Source organism: Delphinapterus leucas, chromosome 5 (assembly GCF_059928025.1).
Source record: "Delphinapterus leucas isolate spDelLeu-1000000601 "Yukka" chromosome 5, BTC_Dleu_Yukka2, whole genome shotgun sequence".
NCBI classification, from domain to species: Eukaryota; Metazoa; Chordata; class Mammalia; order Artiodactyla; family Monodontidae; genus Delphinapterus; species Delphinapterus leucas.
Genome location: NC_143133.1, coordinates 3,504,623 through 3,520,474, shown reverse-complemented (window position 1 = coordinate 3,520,474; position 15,852 = coordinate 3,504,623). Strand labels below are relative to the sequence as shown.

General features: G+C 56.4%; 1 protein-coding gene across 1 annotated transcript in view; it reads right to left on the bottom strand.

The window, feature by feature from the left end:
• ABLIM2 (actin binding LIM protein family member 2) overlaps positions 1-15,852 on the bottom strand; it is a 149,997-nt gene that overhangs the window by 83,729 nt on the left and 50,416 nt on the right. The window contains 3 exon segments of the mRNA XM_089911458.1: positions 98-191; positions 3,157-3,283; positions 10,095-10,210. Of these exon segments, the coding sequence (XP_089767584.1) occupies positions 98-191; positions 3,157-3,283; positions 10,095-10,210 (337 nt within the window).

Here is a 15,852-nt window from a genome sequence, read left to right as displayed (position 1 = left end):
TCTGTTAACTCCTAGGGGGCGGGCAGACCCCAGTGCCCAGAGAAGAACTTAGAGCGGGCGAGTGTCATGCTTGCAGCCTCCAGGCTGGCCTCCTTACCTCCAGCACGTGCCCCGTGATGTACTTCTCACAGCCATCGCAGCGGATCCCGAACTTGCTGTGATAGTCGGCCTCACAGTAGGGCAGCCCATCCCTGCAACAGAGCCGGCAGTCAGGACGGCGGGGGCACCCCCAGGACCCCCAAGCCCTCAGAGTCCTCGCCAACGAGAGCGGCCACGTCCAAGGGGCAAACGCCCACTTCCTCCTACTCTGGGTAACAGCACAGCCCTTGAACAGCGTGTATGGGGCACTTACGGGCACCAGCACGGCCCCTCGGTCATCAGGGCAGCCCCAAGAGAAATACCACAAAGATCGTCCCATTTCACAGGTGGACAAACTGAGGTGCAAGAGGTGGGGCCGCCTGCCCAGGGGGCAAGCGAGGGCTGGTGGAGGGCTCCAAAGGCTGAGCCCAAGGAATCAAAGCTGCGTCTGGGAAATAAAAGACGTTTCCGCAGACGTGGCTCTTCCTTCCAGTTCATTCTGTCAGATGTTTAACATCCAGGGTGGGAAATAGTCTATTTATGCATTGGGTGGCTTCCTGCTCGTTCTGAAAGGGGTCTGGGGCGCTGGAGAAAAACGTGAGCCGACAAGGGGCTGTGACAAAGCCGCCCACGTTGGAGACCAGGTCTGAGGGTGACAAGATGCCAAGTGGCAGGTGTGCCTTGGGACCGACCCTCACCCTCCCGGGCGTGGCCGGGAGCTTCCTGCTCTCGAAATCCGAGGGGCGAGGGGCATCAGGCTGCGCAGGAAGGAGCGACGCGTCCACGCTCCCCGCGCACAGCAATGGCGGGCTTACTACGCGCCACGTGCGTGGCTTGTGGCTTTGGGAAATTGGGACGAGCGGGACACCTCGTGGGCACTGCTCATGAATATCTGGGCAGCCGTGGGCGGGCTGCTTAAATGCCGAGCCCCCTTCACTGAACTGTAAGGAGAAGCTGGTTTGCAGGTGGTGGACGGAAGACAACGCAGACACAAGGCCTGGACAGTATCTGGACTGCGGTCGGAGCTCATTAATTATCACTATGGGGTCAACGCCACGGGACGAGTGGCAGTGACGGTGTCGGAGGTGGTGCCAGTGTTTCCTGCTGGGCAGTGGTGAGCGAACAGGCTTGCACTCAAACGCCCAGAGTCCCAGCTGCCACTTAACCTGTCCGGGCCTCAGCTTCCTGGCTGTAAAGTGGGATCGCTAAGTGCAAGGTCTAAGGAAGACAAGGTATGGCCGGCACCTGGCACCCGGTGGCTGAGGCCACTGTCATTGTCATCGCCAACCGGGGCTGTCCCCCTGGCCCCAGGTCCAGCCCAATGGGACTTGGATGTGGAGGCGACTGGCACGGGGGGTGCAGGGTCGGGGGCGTTACTCTGGTGCGTCATCCTCCCCCCCGCCCCCAACCCCGCACTGCTGAAGTTGCCGTGTTAGCCCCAGTTTGGTTTTGATTTTTGCTCAGCTGCTAACAGAAGGTGAGATTTCTCAAGCTGTTGGGAGACTGCAGCTAGCGGCGCCCTCTTTTCCTCAAAGCTCAGGACCTTGTCTGGGTCACACAGATGACGGCAGGAGGGGTGAGGTCCCGGTGTTTCTCTGCAGCCTCAGAAGCAGCCCTTTCTTTCACAGGGGAGGGGACATGTATATTGGGCCCTTAGGGTCCACCTTCAAATGCCCTGACCTCAGGGCCCCAACCTCTCCCCAAAAAAGGCTGTACATGCAGCAAATCCAGAAGGTTCAAAGATAACGTCTCCATGGCAACACCACCACGCCCTCATCACGAATTCCGGGCTGTTCCAGAGGCTGCTAAGTAACATACACGCTGTGTGGGTGAGAGGGGCTGCAGTGCTCTGGGGGCTGGGCATCATTTTATTTTAAGTGCTCTGTCCCCAAGGCTGCCTTGGCATGTCACTCACCCCTTCCCTTTACTATGACAGAGGCAACAGGTCCTGGCCCAAGCAGCCAGAAACCGCCCCCCCGCAAGCCTGACCCAGCCTGGACAGAGGCTCATCTTGATGTGGGGACTCTCACTGGCAATGTTTGATTTTGAGATAATTGCGGATCCAAACACAGTTGTAAGAAACGGGACAGAGAAACCAGGACGGCCTTCCCCAGGTTTCCCCAAGGCTCACATCTTACAGAATTAGAGTACAAGGTCCACCAGGAAATTGACACCGGCACACGCGGCGACCCGGTTCGGATTCCCCCAGTGTACACCCGCTCTCGCGGGCACATGCGTGTGCACACGTGTATGTGTGCGGGTTTTATTCTCTGAAGTTTTATTGCAGCAGTTTTTTACCCCAGTCAATTCCTGTGATGGTTCTATTCCCTCAGAGCGTCAAGAACTAGCACAGTCTTTGATAGAAGTTGCCAGAAAAGCCCCTAACTGGCAGGAGGGAGCCGCTCTGCACTCAGAGAAGCTGCTCCTTTGAGCTCAGCCTGTAACCCTTCCCTCCCCGGTGCTGTCTGGCGGCTCACCTGACTCAGTTTCCTCACCTCCAGGGATTAGAATGCACCTGGCAGACCAGCTGCCTCTGCTCAGGGCCCGATCCCCAGAAGCTCCCTCCCCACTGACTCTGGATAACGGTGCTCCCCCCGCACCCCAAACCAGCCACCGCTGCATCCTGAGCACACATCAGGGACCCTGTGTCGGCCAGCGGGAGCTGCCGATGGCCCCGCGGCAGAAGACAGGGCTGTGCTGTCACACCCGTGACACCCGAGCCCGGTCAGCCCTCTCTTCCTTGCTCTGCTGACGGCCTCGGCTGACGTCCACTTTGCATTCTGCAGGGGATGCAGGCACCAGCAAGAGGGGTGAATTCCACGGGCGAGGGTGACACCAGGGGCGGTGTGGAGAGGTGTTTTACAAGGTCAAAGGCGGGAGCGCTAAAGTCTCTGTCCCAGTGAACAGAAAGAGCATGGGAGTCTCTGCAAACCACACTGAGGAAGCAAGGCTGGTAGGGAGAGGGGCCCGGCCGGGGCTCTTCCCCTGGCACAGGCGGGAGCAGCTGGCAGGAGGGTGGGCACAGGACGAGCCCTGCCCCGCCCCCAGGTGACAGGTCAGCGAGCCCCGCCCACTCACTTGCTGATATACTCCGCGTTCAGTTGTTTCCCGCACGTCTTGCACTTGAAACAGCCCAGATGCCAGTGTTTCTCCAGGGCCACCAGGGACTGGCCATTTTTGATCTCCACTCCGCAGCCCTTGCAACCTGGAAGAAAGAACGGAGCACAGCCGTCATCCTCGTGGGTGTGGGCGAGAGGCGCAGGGTGGCGGCCCTGCACCGCTGGGACTTCAGACACCCCAGGGGCAGTGAGAGCGGGCCTGGGGACGGGACAGACGGAACCGTCCAGCCGCAGCCGTTACACGACGGCCAGTGTGAGCGCGCATCGAGCGCCGACTGCGTGCAGCCTGGGCCGCGCGCCTGGGATACCAGGATGAACTAGACAGAGGCCCCACCTTCCAGAGATGGGCGTCCAGGCCTGCAGAAGCAGATGTGGACTTGCACAGGGGCACCCTGCAGTGGGCACTGCCCCAAGCATGGCCCGGGCAGCAGGGTGCCATGATGGCAGGAGCTCTGGGTGGCCTCGCCTGTCCTGCTCTGTTGGCAGGTGGACTTTGAACCTAATTGTGCCCCCCCACCAGGAAAGGTGCCGCTTTAGAGAGGTTGGAGCCCCGATGCCTGTCCTCTGAGCGCTCGCCTGCCAGGGTGCCCCTCCCAGGAAGCCCTCCGGCCCCGGCTTCTGAGCTCCTTCTGTGGCCAGCCGTGCCACATCCCGGACATAGGACATTGACCACCCGCGCTTGTGCTCCTGGCCTCAGCCCAGGTCGGAGCCAGGCCCTAGGAAGCGCCTTCATCCCCGGTGATGGGAGCTCTCCCTCCCATGGCCCCCAGCCTGGTCTGGGCCCCTGACCGGTCTCCCTGCTGCCCCTCCAGCCATGCCCGTCCCTGATTAAGCCCCCCCCAGGGTCTCAGGTGCTCAGTACATGGCCCTGCTGCCTCCCGACCCCTCCAGCCATGGGCAGCCACACCGGGGGCTCCCACAGTCAGTGCCACGTGTGCTGAAGGACCAGGGGGTGGAGCAGGCCAGGCAACGTCAGGGGCAGAGACAGGCAGCATGACCTGCCTGGGGTGTGCGTGTGTGTGCACATATCTGTATCGAGTACATACACGTGTGTCTTATGTGCATGTGTTGTGTCTGATTATGTGCACTTGTATCTTTGTGTGACATGTCTGTGTGCAGACAGGTATATCTGTATGTGACTGTGTGCAGGGGTGTGTGTGCATGAGTGTATCTATGTATGCGTGTGTTAGTGCCTGTGTGTGTGATGTGTTGTGTGTATGCATGTGTATGTGTCTCTGTGTGTGTGTGTCTGTGTAAGTGTGTCTGTGTCTGTGCATAAATGTGTGTATGTCTGTATGTAGGTCTATCCATCTCTGCGTGTCTGTGTGTGTGTGTCTAGTATTTCTGTGTATATCTGTGTGTGTTGGGGACATGACAAGGGTGGGGCCTTGGGGACCCCAAAGGGCCCTGATGAGGAGAGGCGAGCAGGGGGTGCCCTGAGGGACTCAGCATTTCCTGGGCTCAGCCAGGCAGGGACCCCCCCACCCTAGATGAAAGAATGGGGCCCAAGGTCCAGCAGCCTGGCTCCAATCCTGGCCCTACTCCTCGGGGTCACACTGGACAAGCCTCTTTCCTCTCCGTGTGGAGCCCTGTTTCCAGCCGGGGGGTGGGGCGGGGCAGTCACATTCAATGACGGATCTCATATGAAGACAGCAGAGCCCGCACGTCTAGATGCCGACGCTGCCGGGCCACGCCCGACGCACGGCGGGCTCGCCAGACTCTGCTCTGACAGGGATTTGCTCTCCTTCTGGGCAGAGCCCAGCATCACGTTATCTTTAAGAATAAAAAATATTTAATATCTACAGAACTGTTGGTCAAACTCTAGATTTCTTAATTTACCACACCGTCAAATCCACTGGCAACTTTGGAAAAGACCCGAAGAACAGGCTCGAACCCCAAGGTCCAGGGCTGGGAGGGAAGAGGGGACCTCCCAGCCATCTCAGGATCCTGGAGCCCAGCCAGGCTGGCGGCAGAGAAGAGCTCAGTGAACGAACGCCTGAATGCATCGGAGCCAAGAGGAAGCTCCCTCCTCAAGTTCAGGAGACATCAAGACCCCTCCCCTCCCGCCCCCTCAGTCCGTCCCCAGCAGAGCAGGGCCGACACCGCCTTCCAGTGCTGGATCCGTGCAGCTTTGACTCTGGGCCCTCACCTAGCGGGTGACCGCAGGCACACACGGTATGCTCTGTGCCAGCGCCTCTTGACCAGGGCCATTTTGCTGTTGGGGGCTTTGGGCTGTGTCTGGAGACAATTCTGGTCCTTCCAACTGGGCGTGGAAGGTGGGGGTCGTGCCCCAGGGGCCCGGAGGCCAGGAATGTTGCTCAAAACCCTCCAGGGCACAGGTCGGCCCCCACCACAAAGAATCGTCAGGCCCCAAATGTCAACAGCGCTGAAGTCGAGAAAGCCTGCTCGGAGCCTCGGTCCAGGTCTTCATAGACGGGCAAAGCAAAGGAGCAGCCCAGACCATGCCGGGCCTGGGGAGAGGCAGGGCATGGCAGTGGCTGGAAACACGGACCTTGGAGCCAGGCTGTCCCCACCAGCTGTGTGACAGTGACCGAGTCACTTCACGTCTCTGTGCCCACTAAGACAGGGATGCATTTTATGGGGCTAGTAACAGTACCAGCCTCACGCAGCTGTCATGAGCTAACAGAGACAGGCCTGTGGTGTGAAGGACGCGTTTGAGGAATGAATACGCACACATGAGCTGAACGCTCAAACTATTACCGCTATTGTCTCGAGGGGGACACCTCGTGAGGGGCCGATTCCCTGCAGGAAGCCCTCCGCTCTGCCTCTTCCTATATCAGCAGTGTGCCTTCCCCCAGGGCAGGGTCCGAGGCTCCGGGCAAACGTGCCACCTGCCGCCGAGGGGGGACGTGGTCCGCACCTCCACACCGCCTCCTTGTCCCCATAGACTCGGGGTAGAGTCTCACAAATAGTGAGCCGTGAACGTGGAGGCCAGGGCCAGGTGCGAGGACTGTTGTCATGGAAACGGCAATCATCATTTTCTAAACACATCTGGAGCTCAGCATAGCTTCGCAGGGCTTTGCAAACGACAGGTGAATCTTCTGTGATGAATCCACTCGACAACAGCTGTCAACGCGCAGACGTCCTTGAGGGAGTGTGTCCCCACTGCCCGGGGGCAAAAGGGGGGCACACTTTGGCCTGGAAGGGCCAACGCCTGCCATCCACTCATCCTCGCACCCTGGGCCTGGCTCTGCCATCACAGCCACAGAATGGACCTGGGCCCCTTCCCCAGCATGACCCTTCTAGAACCTTCCAAAAAGTTTCCTTGTTTCCCCTCAAGTGCCCCCTCCTCTAGCACACGCAGTCATGGGTTCAAAGGCCCGGCTCTGCCACTAACTCGCATGGGACCCAGGACGTGTCGGGGGCCTCTCTGAGCCCCAGCTGTGGACTCGGGCTGGGAGTGGGGTGCAGGATCAGACTCCCTCGCCCACTGTCCTCCTCAGATCTAACTGGGAGTGGAGGGGGGTCTGGGTCGAATCTGAGATTGACCTTTGATGGCAAGGAACCGACTGGGCTCTAACTTTAAAATGCCTGAGACGTTACGGGCTTGGCTTGCGGTTTCTCTAAGGAGCCTGGGCCAAGCAGGAGGGGCTGCGAGCATCTGCTGGGAGAGAAAAAAAGGTTCAAGTGCATCCCGCCCACTGGGCTCTGCACTGAACTGGCGACTCGACCCCCTGACTGCAACGCAGTGGCTGGGGGGCGGGGAGTGGCGGCCAGGAGGGACATTGGTTCCTGGGGGACAAGGCAGATGCACCCCACAAGGCAGCCACTGCACCCCACAAGGCAGCCTGCATGCCTGCTCCCCCCATGGGGCCCAGCCCCTCCTCATCTTTCCACATCACCCCCTCATTTAACCTCAGCCTTGCCACAAGAAAGGCTCACCCCATTTCCGGAAGAGGGACCGGGGCTCTGATCCCGTCACCCACCCCTGATCACATGGACAGTGCAACCCCACATGGGCGGAAGACACAGAGGCTCCAAGGGCCACAGCCCAGGTGGATGCACGTCCGAAGGCCTGAGGACCCGCCCCACCCACAGGACGGCCCCTCATGGGCACACAGCCAGCAGAGGCCTTGGATGCCAGGGCCCTGCCCCTTCCCTCCTGACTTTAGTGGGCCTCCTGATCCTGGCTCCGAGTGTGATCCCAGGTTCCCGGTGTGACCCCGTCCTGGATGGGCTGGGCCCCGGCAGGTGGAGTCGAGCCCAAGAACGGGTCACGGGGGCTCCTCAGCTTGGACAGGGCTGCCCCAGTCCAAGGTCCCACATTCCCAGCTCCTGGCTGCTGCGACACCAGGCTGCCCCTCCGGGCCACTGCCCACACCCACTGCTGACCCCACATCCACTCCCAAGGCCCGGAGAGGGGACACAGTGTGCCCAGGGCACCCAGGTGGTGAGTGGCAGGGTCTATTCCTCACAGCCGGGCTCAGAGCTGCACCCTGATTGGAGTGGCGCTGGGCCTCTCTGAGGGATGCCCTGTGACCGGCTCCAACCAGCAACCGGTTCAGAGCTGGAGGGTCTGGGAGGAGCCTGGAAAAGGGGAGCCTGGATGGGCGCCCAGCGGGCTCTCCGGGAGGAGACCCTCCCCCCAGGGCAGTCAGGGAGGCAGTCCAGGGCAGAAGCGACGTGGAAAGCTCAGGTGCGGCGGAGGAGCTGGCCACCCAGAAGGAGTGGTGCACCCCTCCCCGGGGAAGGCGTGGGCATCCAGCAAGAAGCGCTGATCCTGTTGCTAAGCAACAGGCTCAGGCCAATGAGCGGAAGAGGGAAGCTCAGGTCCCTGGGACCAAGCCTGACTTCCACGGGAGCAGCTGGCCACTCTCTGCTTCCCCCAGGGAAGGCGGCCCCCAAAGGTGGCCATCTGCAGCTTTCCTCTCTATGCAAGAAGGGCCGCGTCCCTCCCCCAGCTGCCACCACCTGCAGGGCAGACCACGCTGCGCAGGCTCACATTCCTAGCATGCTCCCAACCCACCTCGGCACTACCTCCCTCAACAGCCATCTATGGCTCCTCGTTGCCTCCAGGATGCAGCTGGAGCTCCCTGGCATGGCTTTGCCGCCTGGTTTCTTCACTTCCATTCCCTGCTCCCACACAGCACCCACCTTGTCCACTCACACGGGGGTGGCAGTTGGGCCCAGCTCATGCAGTGCCCTTCCCTCAATGCCTACTTAACGGAAACCTGTGTTTTAGGTTTCAGAACAAAGGCCACCTCTTCAGAAAGCCTCTGGTCACAGCAGGGTGGGCTCCCCTGCTTTGGACTTTAAAGGTCTTGGCTCAAACCTCAGCCCCACCCCTCCCTAGCTGGACACTGGGCACCCAGCACTTCCGCTGCTCTCCACCAGGCTCAGGGCACTTATGCTCCTGCAGAAGGAGGGAGGGACTCCTGCCTGGCCAGGCTGCTCTGGGGACAAAAGGAGGTGGGAGCTGGGAAGACAATGCAGACATCCACACAGAAGCCAAGAGCTGGTGATGAATGTTTAATGCCTTCCAGGCACAAAAACGGTTCTAAGCTGGGGATTATCACCATGGACTGCGAGAAGGGATAGGTTATAGAAGGGGTGGGTTACAGACCCATCTGGGGGTGAGGGCAGCATTTGTTCTTTGAAAACACCAATTTGATATTTTAAAATAAATTTCCATCTGGAGAGGGCAGCCTTTCTGCCCATGACATTTAAAAAAATCTCAAAAAAGTCTCAGACAATGAGTCTGTGATTGGGCATATTTCCCTTTTTACTTTGGCTGCCAGGAAGCTCTGGACAAACTCTTCAAACTAATCCCCGCCTTTTCAAATTTTGCTGTGGTTTTTGATTACTATTTCAGGCTTAATGATAATAGGGCTGTTTGTTGAAGCAAATTCTCAGAAATTTAATCAATCCAGATCTCAGCTGGAGAGAAAGTTTTGAATGGAGAACTCTCCTAGCAGACCCCAAAGCAACAGCCAACTGTGACTGCCGTGAGCTTGCCTCCCCAAGGGATGAAGGCTTCGCCTCATTTCCCAGATAAAATTGTTACCAGTCCCTGAAGCCAACACTCGGCTCCTGGGAGGATGTGCAGTCTCCTCTGTACAGACTTTCAGTGTCGCGGACAAGGAAGCGGGAGAGGACAGGAGAGTGAGGAGAGCCAGGGGCTGGCTCTGGAAGTCAGTACAAACCTCTCCTCTGTCCCAGGACACGTGGCCCTGGCACTGGGGACACCACAGCCACCTTGCACACAGGGTGGGCTCTGAACACCCCGTTTCTGCAGTGGGAGCCTGGTGGGAGCAGTCCTGGGGCGCTGGGCTCCCTCCCCGTCCCTGTGTCCCATCTCTGGTCCTGGAAGAGCCACCCACAGGGAAAGGCCAGTGCCTTTCTGCTCCCACCTCTCTCTCTGCCCCACATCCACAAGCTCCTGACATGCCCCTGCTACTGGTTCGTTTTCACTAACAACCCCCTTCTTCATTCAAGAAGCATGTATTGAGCACCCACTGCATATGCACCCTGGCCCAGCTCCCAGGGGACGGAACAGGTAATCCAAGAGCCCCAGACCACAGGAGCCCAGAGGTCACTGTTCTCCTAGTGGCTCTCCTGAAGGGCTCCCGGATGCCCTGGAAATAACTGTGGGGAGCTGAGTGTGGGTGCTGGAGGGAGAAGCCCAGAAGGAGGCCAGAAGGCTTCCTGGAGGAGGTGGGCTAGAGCCGGGCTGAAAGATGGAGTGGCACGAAGGGGGGAGGGCACAGGCTGAGCAAAGGCTTAGAGGCAGGAGTACCCCAGAGACGCTTGGCCCTGGTTCCCTTCGTTGTGTTCATCCACAGTTATTCGCTTCCACTACTTCTGGTCCCAGTGGTGTCAGGCCTGCCACCCAGCACTGCCAAGCCCCCTCCGCCACGCCGCTCTGCGTCCACTTACTCCAGAGGCCCTGGGACAGGGGCACGCTGCTGCCCGCTGATGTGGGCAGGGAGCACTTCTGGCACATGCATTCCTTGCCGTTGAAGGTCACTCGGTCCCCGGGCGGGAAGGGCAACCTGAAATAAGACAGCGCATTACCAGCCAGGACCACCTCCTGGCTCTTCTCCTGGGTGGGGGGAGCCCCATCCTAGACACCATGCCGTCACCTCCCCGGGGACCACAGGCCCAGGACGCTGGGTGTCTGCATGCAGGTGCTGCCGTGGCCCCGCTGGCCCCGCTGGGCCGTCTTAGCCTTCGTTTCCTCAACGGCACCGGCAGGCAGAATCACGGTGCAGTGGGCCGTAGCAGTGGGGGCCGGCCAGTGCTTGCACATGGCGATCAACTGGGCAGTCCCAGCCATTGGCCTCCTCCATCCAACCCTGCCTCCTCTGACCGCCCAGGATGCTTTGTCAGTTCAATACTCATGGCAACAGCACCGTTTACTGAGCATCTACTAGGTGCCAGGCCAGGTTCTATGACAGATTCCTTAATGCCTGCCTCATCTATCACCATTAAGATGCTTGCCCAGGTTGGTCTTTGCTTCGTTTTTCTCTATGGGTGAGAAAATTGAAGTTCAGAGAGGATAGTTGACTTTTCCAAGGCCACACGGCTGCTGCCCGTCAGAACCAGACTCAAACCAAGACCTGTCTGGCTCCAAGGCGCCGTGATTTGCCTACCTGGGTCTCTCAGAAAGCAGTGCCGCTAGGAGCATGCAAGACTGTATGCTGGATTCCGTCTTTAAAGTCTGGAATTTTTTTCATCATGGATTTGTTTTTTGCATTAATTCCAATTTTTAAAATATCACATTAAAATATCATTTACCTTGATCACTTTTTTGGCCTCCCCTTAAACTCTGCATCCAAAGCGAATAATCCACCGGCCGCACCCTAGTCCCAGCCCTGGGGCAAGGTGAAGTTACGGCCCTGGGCTGCCCAAGCGAGGCCGGTGGGGGCAGCAGAGCCGGCCCACCTGCTTCAGCCCCGGAACTTCCCCTCTGGTGACAGAGGTGGATCGGGTGCCTGCCTCTGGTGAGCTAGGGTCAGGCCACCTACTGCCACTGGGCCACCTCCTCCCCCAGTTCAGCCCGGCAAGAGAACCTGAGCCCTGCGGGCAGCAGTCTCTGAATTATCTGGACCAGGGCACGCCCCGTCCTCTGGCTTAAGCCTTCGTCGTGTCCCCCCTGCCTCCTTCGGGACTGGACAAGGCCAGGCACAGCCAGGTGCTCGACAGGTCACTGTCAGTGAAAGAATGAGCAAGTACGTGAACACGTCAATAACTGAAGGTCCCCCTGGAGGCCTAGCTCAGACGCCTTCCCCTGCAGGGCCTCCTCTCGGAGCCTGCCTGGGTCATGCCGGCTCCAGTCCAGCCCCGACTCTGCGACCAGAAGAGCTTTCTGACCCATGAGGCTGCCAAGCCTTCCCCTGAAAAAGCCCCGCCAAAGCCCCCCACTTTGTGGGGCTGGCGTTCAGGGCCCTAGGCGGATTCAGCAGGGCCCCAGCCAGCCAGTCTCAGCTCTTAGGGAGCAAGGACCTATATAAGCTGAGCTGACCCCCGTCCCAAGACTTGCAAGATGGTCCTGCCGCTCTCCGTCCTTCAGCTGCCCTGGCAGCTACCTGACGCCGTGCGCTGCATCATGCGTGGTTAGTGCTGGGGTCTACCTCTCTCCCGCCTGCTGTCTTGCAGCCGCCTTGGTAATGGGGGGTCTTGGGCCACAGCGGGAGTCCCTTGCCATCCCTGGATGCGCTCGGAGAGAATCTCCGGCTGTGTAACCCAGAGCAAGCTGCTTAACCTCTCCGAGTTCCTGTTTCTCACTTGTAAAATGGGACTAAGGACATCTGTGTCTCAGGCTGTTATTCATCCATCCGTGCATCTGACCTGTAGCGTGGAAAGTTCTAGCATTATGCCTGGGACCCAGGAGGGGCTGAATGAATGGTAGCTATTATTTTATTAATTCAACTTCATTGAAGTATATGTTGACAAATGTACACACTCATGTAACCAGGACCACAGTCATGGTATGGGACATTTCTGTCCACTGTAAAAAGCCTGCTGTGACCGTCCACACTCATCCCCCCACCCCGGCCCCAGGCGGCTGCGATCGGCATTCTGTGCCATGGATCTGACTTGATTTTCTGGAACTGCATGTAAGTGGAATCACACGGTGCACAGTCTTGGATGTCTCGTTCTGCTGCGTGTTCTTGTTGAGATTCACTCGCACGGATGCACACGCCACTGGTTTGTTCTTTTTGATCGTCAAATGCTGCTCCTTTGCACGGATGAGCTGTTCATGTCCAAGGACATCTGGATTCTTTCCAGTTTGGGACTGTTACAAATAAAGCTGCTAAGAACGTTTGCTGACAAGTCTGTGTGGACGTGTGCTTTTGCTTCTCCTGGGTAAATACCTAGGAGTGGAATTGCTGGGCCACGTGCTATCTGTGTGTCTAACTTCACAAGAGACTACCAAACTGCTTTCTGTAGAGGTTGTACCACTTTGCCTTCCCACCAGAGACCTGTGACAGTTCCTTTCACTCTGTATCCTCACCAACACTTGACACTATCCATCTTCTTACTGTGAGTCATTCTAGAGGACATTGGATAGTATTTCAACGAGTTTTAATTGGAATTCCCCTGATGACTAGTGATGTTAATGTAATCATTTCATTTGTTTATTGGTCATTTACATACATTTTTGTGGAGTATCTGCTAAACTCCTTTGCTCATTGTTAATAGTTTTTTTGGTCTTCTTATTATCGAGTTGTAGAAGTTCTTTATATATTGTAGATACCTGTTTCACCAGATATATATCCTCTATTACGCTGATGGCTTGCTTTTTCATTTTCTTGACGTCTTTTGATATTATTTTTCTTCACTTTTCTATAGGGCGGGTCTGCTGGCAACAAATCCTCCTAGCTTTCGTGTGTCTGCAAAAGTGTTTCGCCTTCATTTTGTGTGTGTGACAGCTTTACTGACATTATTTTATTCACGTGCTCTATAACATTCACATACCATTCAATGTGTGCAATTCAATGGTTTTCAGTGTATTCAGAGTTGTGAATGTACAATCAAATCCCCACAATCAACGTGAGGACATTTTTCATCACTCCCAAAAGAAATGCAATAGCATTTGGCAGTCATGCCTTCATTTCTGAAAGTTGTTGTGTCAGGGAGGCTTGGTATAGACCTGTTTGATAGATTTTTTTTCTTTCAGCTCTTTAAAGACGCTGTTCTATCATCTTGTGGTTCACAGTGTTTCAGATGAGAAGTCTGCAGTCATTCTTCTGTTCCATTTTACATACTGGGTTGTTTTGTTCCCCGCTTACTGCTTTTAAGGTCTTCTTCTTATCACGCAGAATTTTGACTATGATGAGGTTGGTAGGTTTTTGCTGTGTTTATTCTGCTTGGGATTCACTGAGATGAGTCTATAGTTTTCATCAAATGTGAACATTTTCCAGCCATTATTTCTTCAAAAACTTTCAGTCTTCCCCGCTCCCAATCTAGACAGAAAACTTTATATCCACAGATCACTGAGTCTCTTTTCATATTTTTCAGTCTTTTTTCCTGTCATTGCTTTAGTTTGAATAGTTTCTACTGTTATGTTTTCAGGTTCACCCACCTTTTCCTCTGTAATATATTATCTACTGCTAATTCCTTTCAAGGAATTTTTTTTTTTTTTCCTGTGGTACGCGGGCCTCTCACTGTTGTGGCCTCTCCCACTGCAGAGCACAGGCTCCGGACGTGCAGGCTCAGCGGCCACGGCTCACGGGCCCAGCCGCTCCGCGGCACGTGGGATCTTCCCGGACGGGGGCACGAACCCGCGTCCCCTGCATCGGCAGGTGGACTCTCAACCACTGCGCCACCAGGGAAGCCCTCAGGGAATTTTTTATTTCAGAAATTTCCATTTTCATTTCTATAATTTCCATTTGGTTTCTTCCCATGCCTTCTCTAACGCTCCTACTTATGTTCATGCTTTCCTCTGAATACTTAAATATATTTACATCGGCTGTTTTAAAGTCCTCGTCTGCTAGTTTCACCATTGATCTCATTTCTGGGTCTGTTGCTACTGACTGATTTTTCTTCTGGCCCTGGGTCACATTTCCCAGCTTCTTCTCATGACCGGTCACATTTGTCGATTTTATGTTGTTGAGGGCTGGGTTTTCTTCTCTTTCTACAAAGAGTGTTATACTTTGCTTTGGCAGGCAGTTGGCTCACTTGCGGACCAGCGTGATCTCTTTGAGGCTTGTTCTTGAACTTCAAGCAGGTTTATGCCTTCACTCTAGGGCAATTTCAGTTCCGCTAATAAGGCATGATGCTTTCGGTGTCCCCACTGCATACCTGGGTGTTCCACAAGGAATCTCCACCTGGCCAGAACTCGAATGTCTCCCAGCCCTGGGAATGTTTAGCTTACAGCAACCTGGTCATTTTTTGCCCAACCTTGTGAAATTTCCTCTCCGTCTACATGGCTTCGTATTTAGTCCAAGAGTCAAAGGCACCTCTATGCAGCTCTCCTGAGGTCTTGTTCTGCATAGCTCTCTCCCCTCTGCTACGCTCTTCTGCCTCTCACATCACTGTCTCTTAACCTGGGGAGGATGCCATGCCCTACCTGGTTCCCTCTTGTCCTCTGGTTCAAGAAACAGCCTCCAGGCAGAGAGCTGGGTGGTCACAGGGGTCCCTTCTTTCGTCTTCCCTCTGTTAGTCCTGAGCTGTCTGTGCCCCAGTATCCCAAAACAGTTGTTTTGTATATTTTTTCCAGTTTTCTAGTTTTTTATAGTGGGTGGATAAGTCCAGGCCCAGTGACTCCGGCACGACAGAGCTGTCAGATATTATTTTTAAAATATCGGATTACAGAGGTGATCTTTCAAACCCACTGTGATTATGTCACCCCTTGTCTCTAAGCTACGTGCACAGAAATCAAACATGCAGAATATCCTTGGGGGAACCTTGACCCACGCACGCTGCAATGACACACGGTGACTCTTCCGTTAGAAATGTCCCTTGTCATTGCTCCTTCCTGGCCCAGTACCTCCTCCCACCCCCACCCCCAACAAAAGCTTCCCTTTCCGCCTAGAGCACGTGCCACAACTACAGAAAACAGCGGTAACAACACTCAACAAGTCCCCTTTCAACTGGGTGTGGTGAGACAGAGAGAACAGAGAATAAACTCTGGGGGTTTCATTCTTTGTTTTCTAGACAGAACATTCCCCCTGGGAGCAATGTGTCTGGGGCTGTGGTGGGTGGGAGGGAGGGAGGGAGGGGGGAGGCAGGATGCCCACGTGGGAGGGCTGCCTGCTGCTGCCCCCAAGCCCCAGAGGTGCAGGGCAGAGAGGGGAGCAGGTGTAGCCTTGCTGCCGGGGCTGAGGACCTCATTCTGTCTCTAACGGCCATTCACTGGACACCTGCTCCGTGGCAGGCGGCAGGCGCCGGAGGAGTCAAATCCAGTCCCTGCCCACGTGGTGCTCCCGTCAAGCAGCTCCGGGACACGGTGCCACAGAAGGGTTGTAGGGCCCAGGATGCAGGGGAGCCGCGAGGAGGGAGAGGGAGGGGACTGCTTTCCCGGAGGGAGGCTGGGGGGAGGCGGCTCTTGCTGCACTGCTGTGTCCCCAGATGCTGCACCCGTAGGGTCTAGGCTAATGCAGCTCCAAGTCACCAGAGCCAGCCTGGGGCCTGGCCCACGTAGGCATTTAGAAAAGCCTGGACGAATGAATGAATGAATGAATGAATA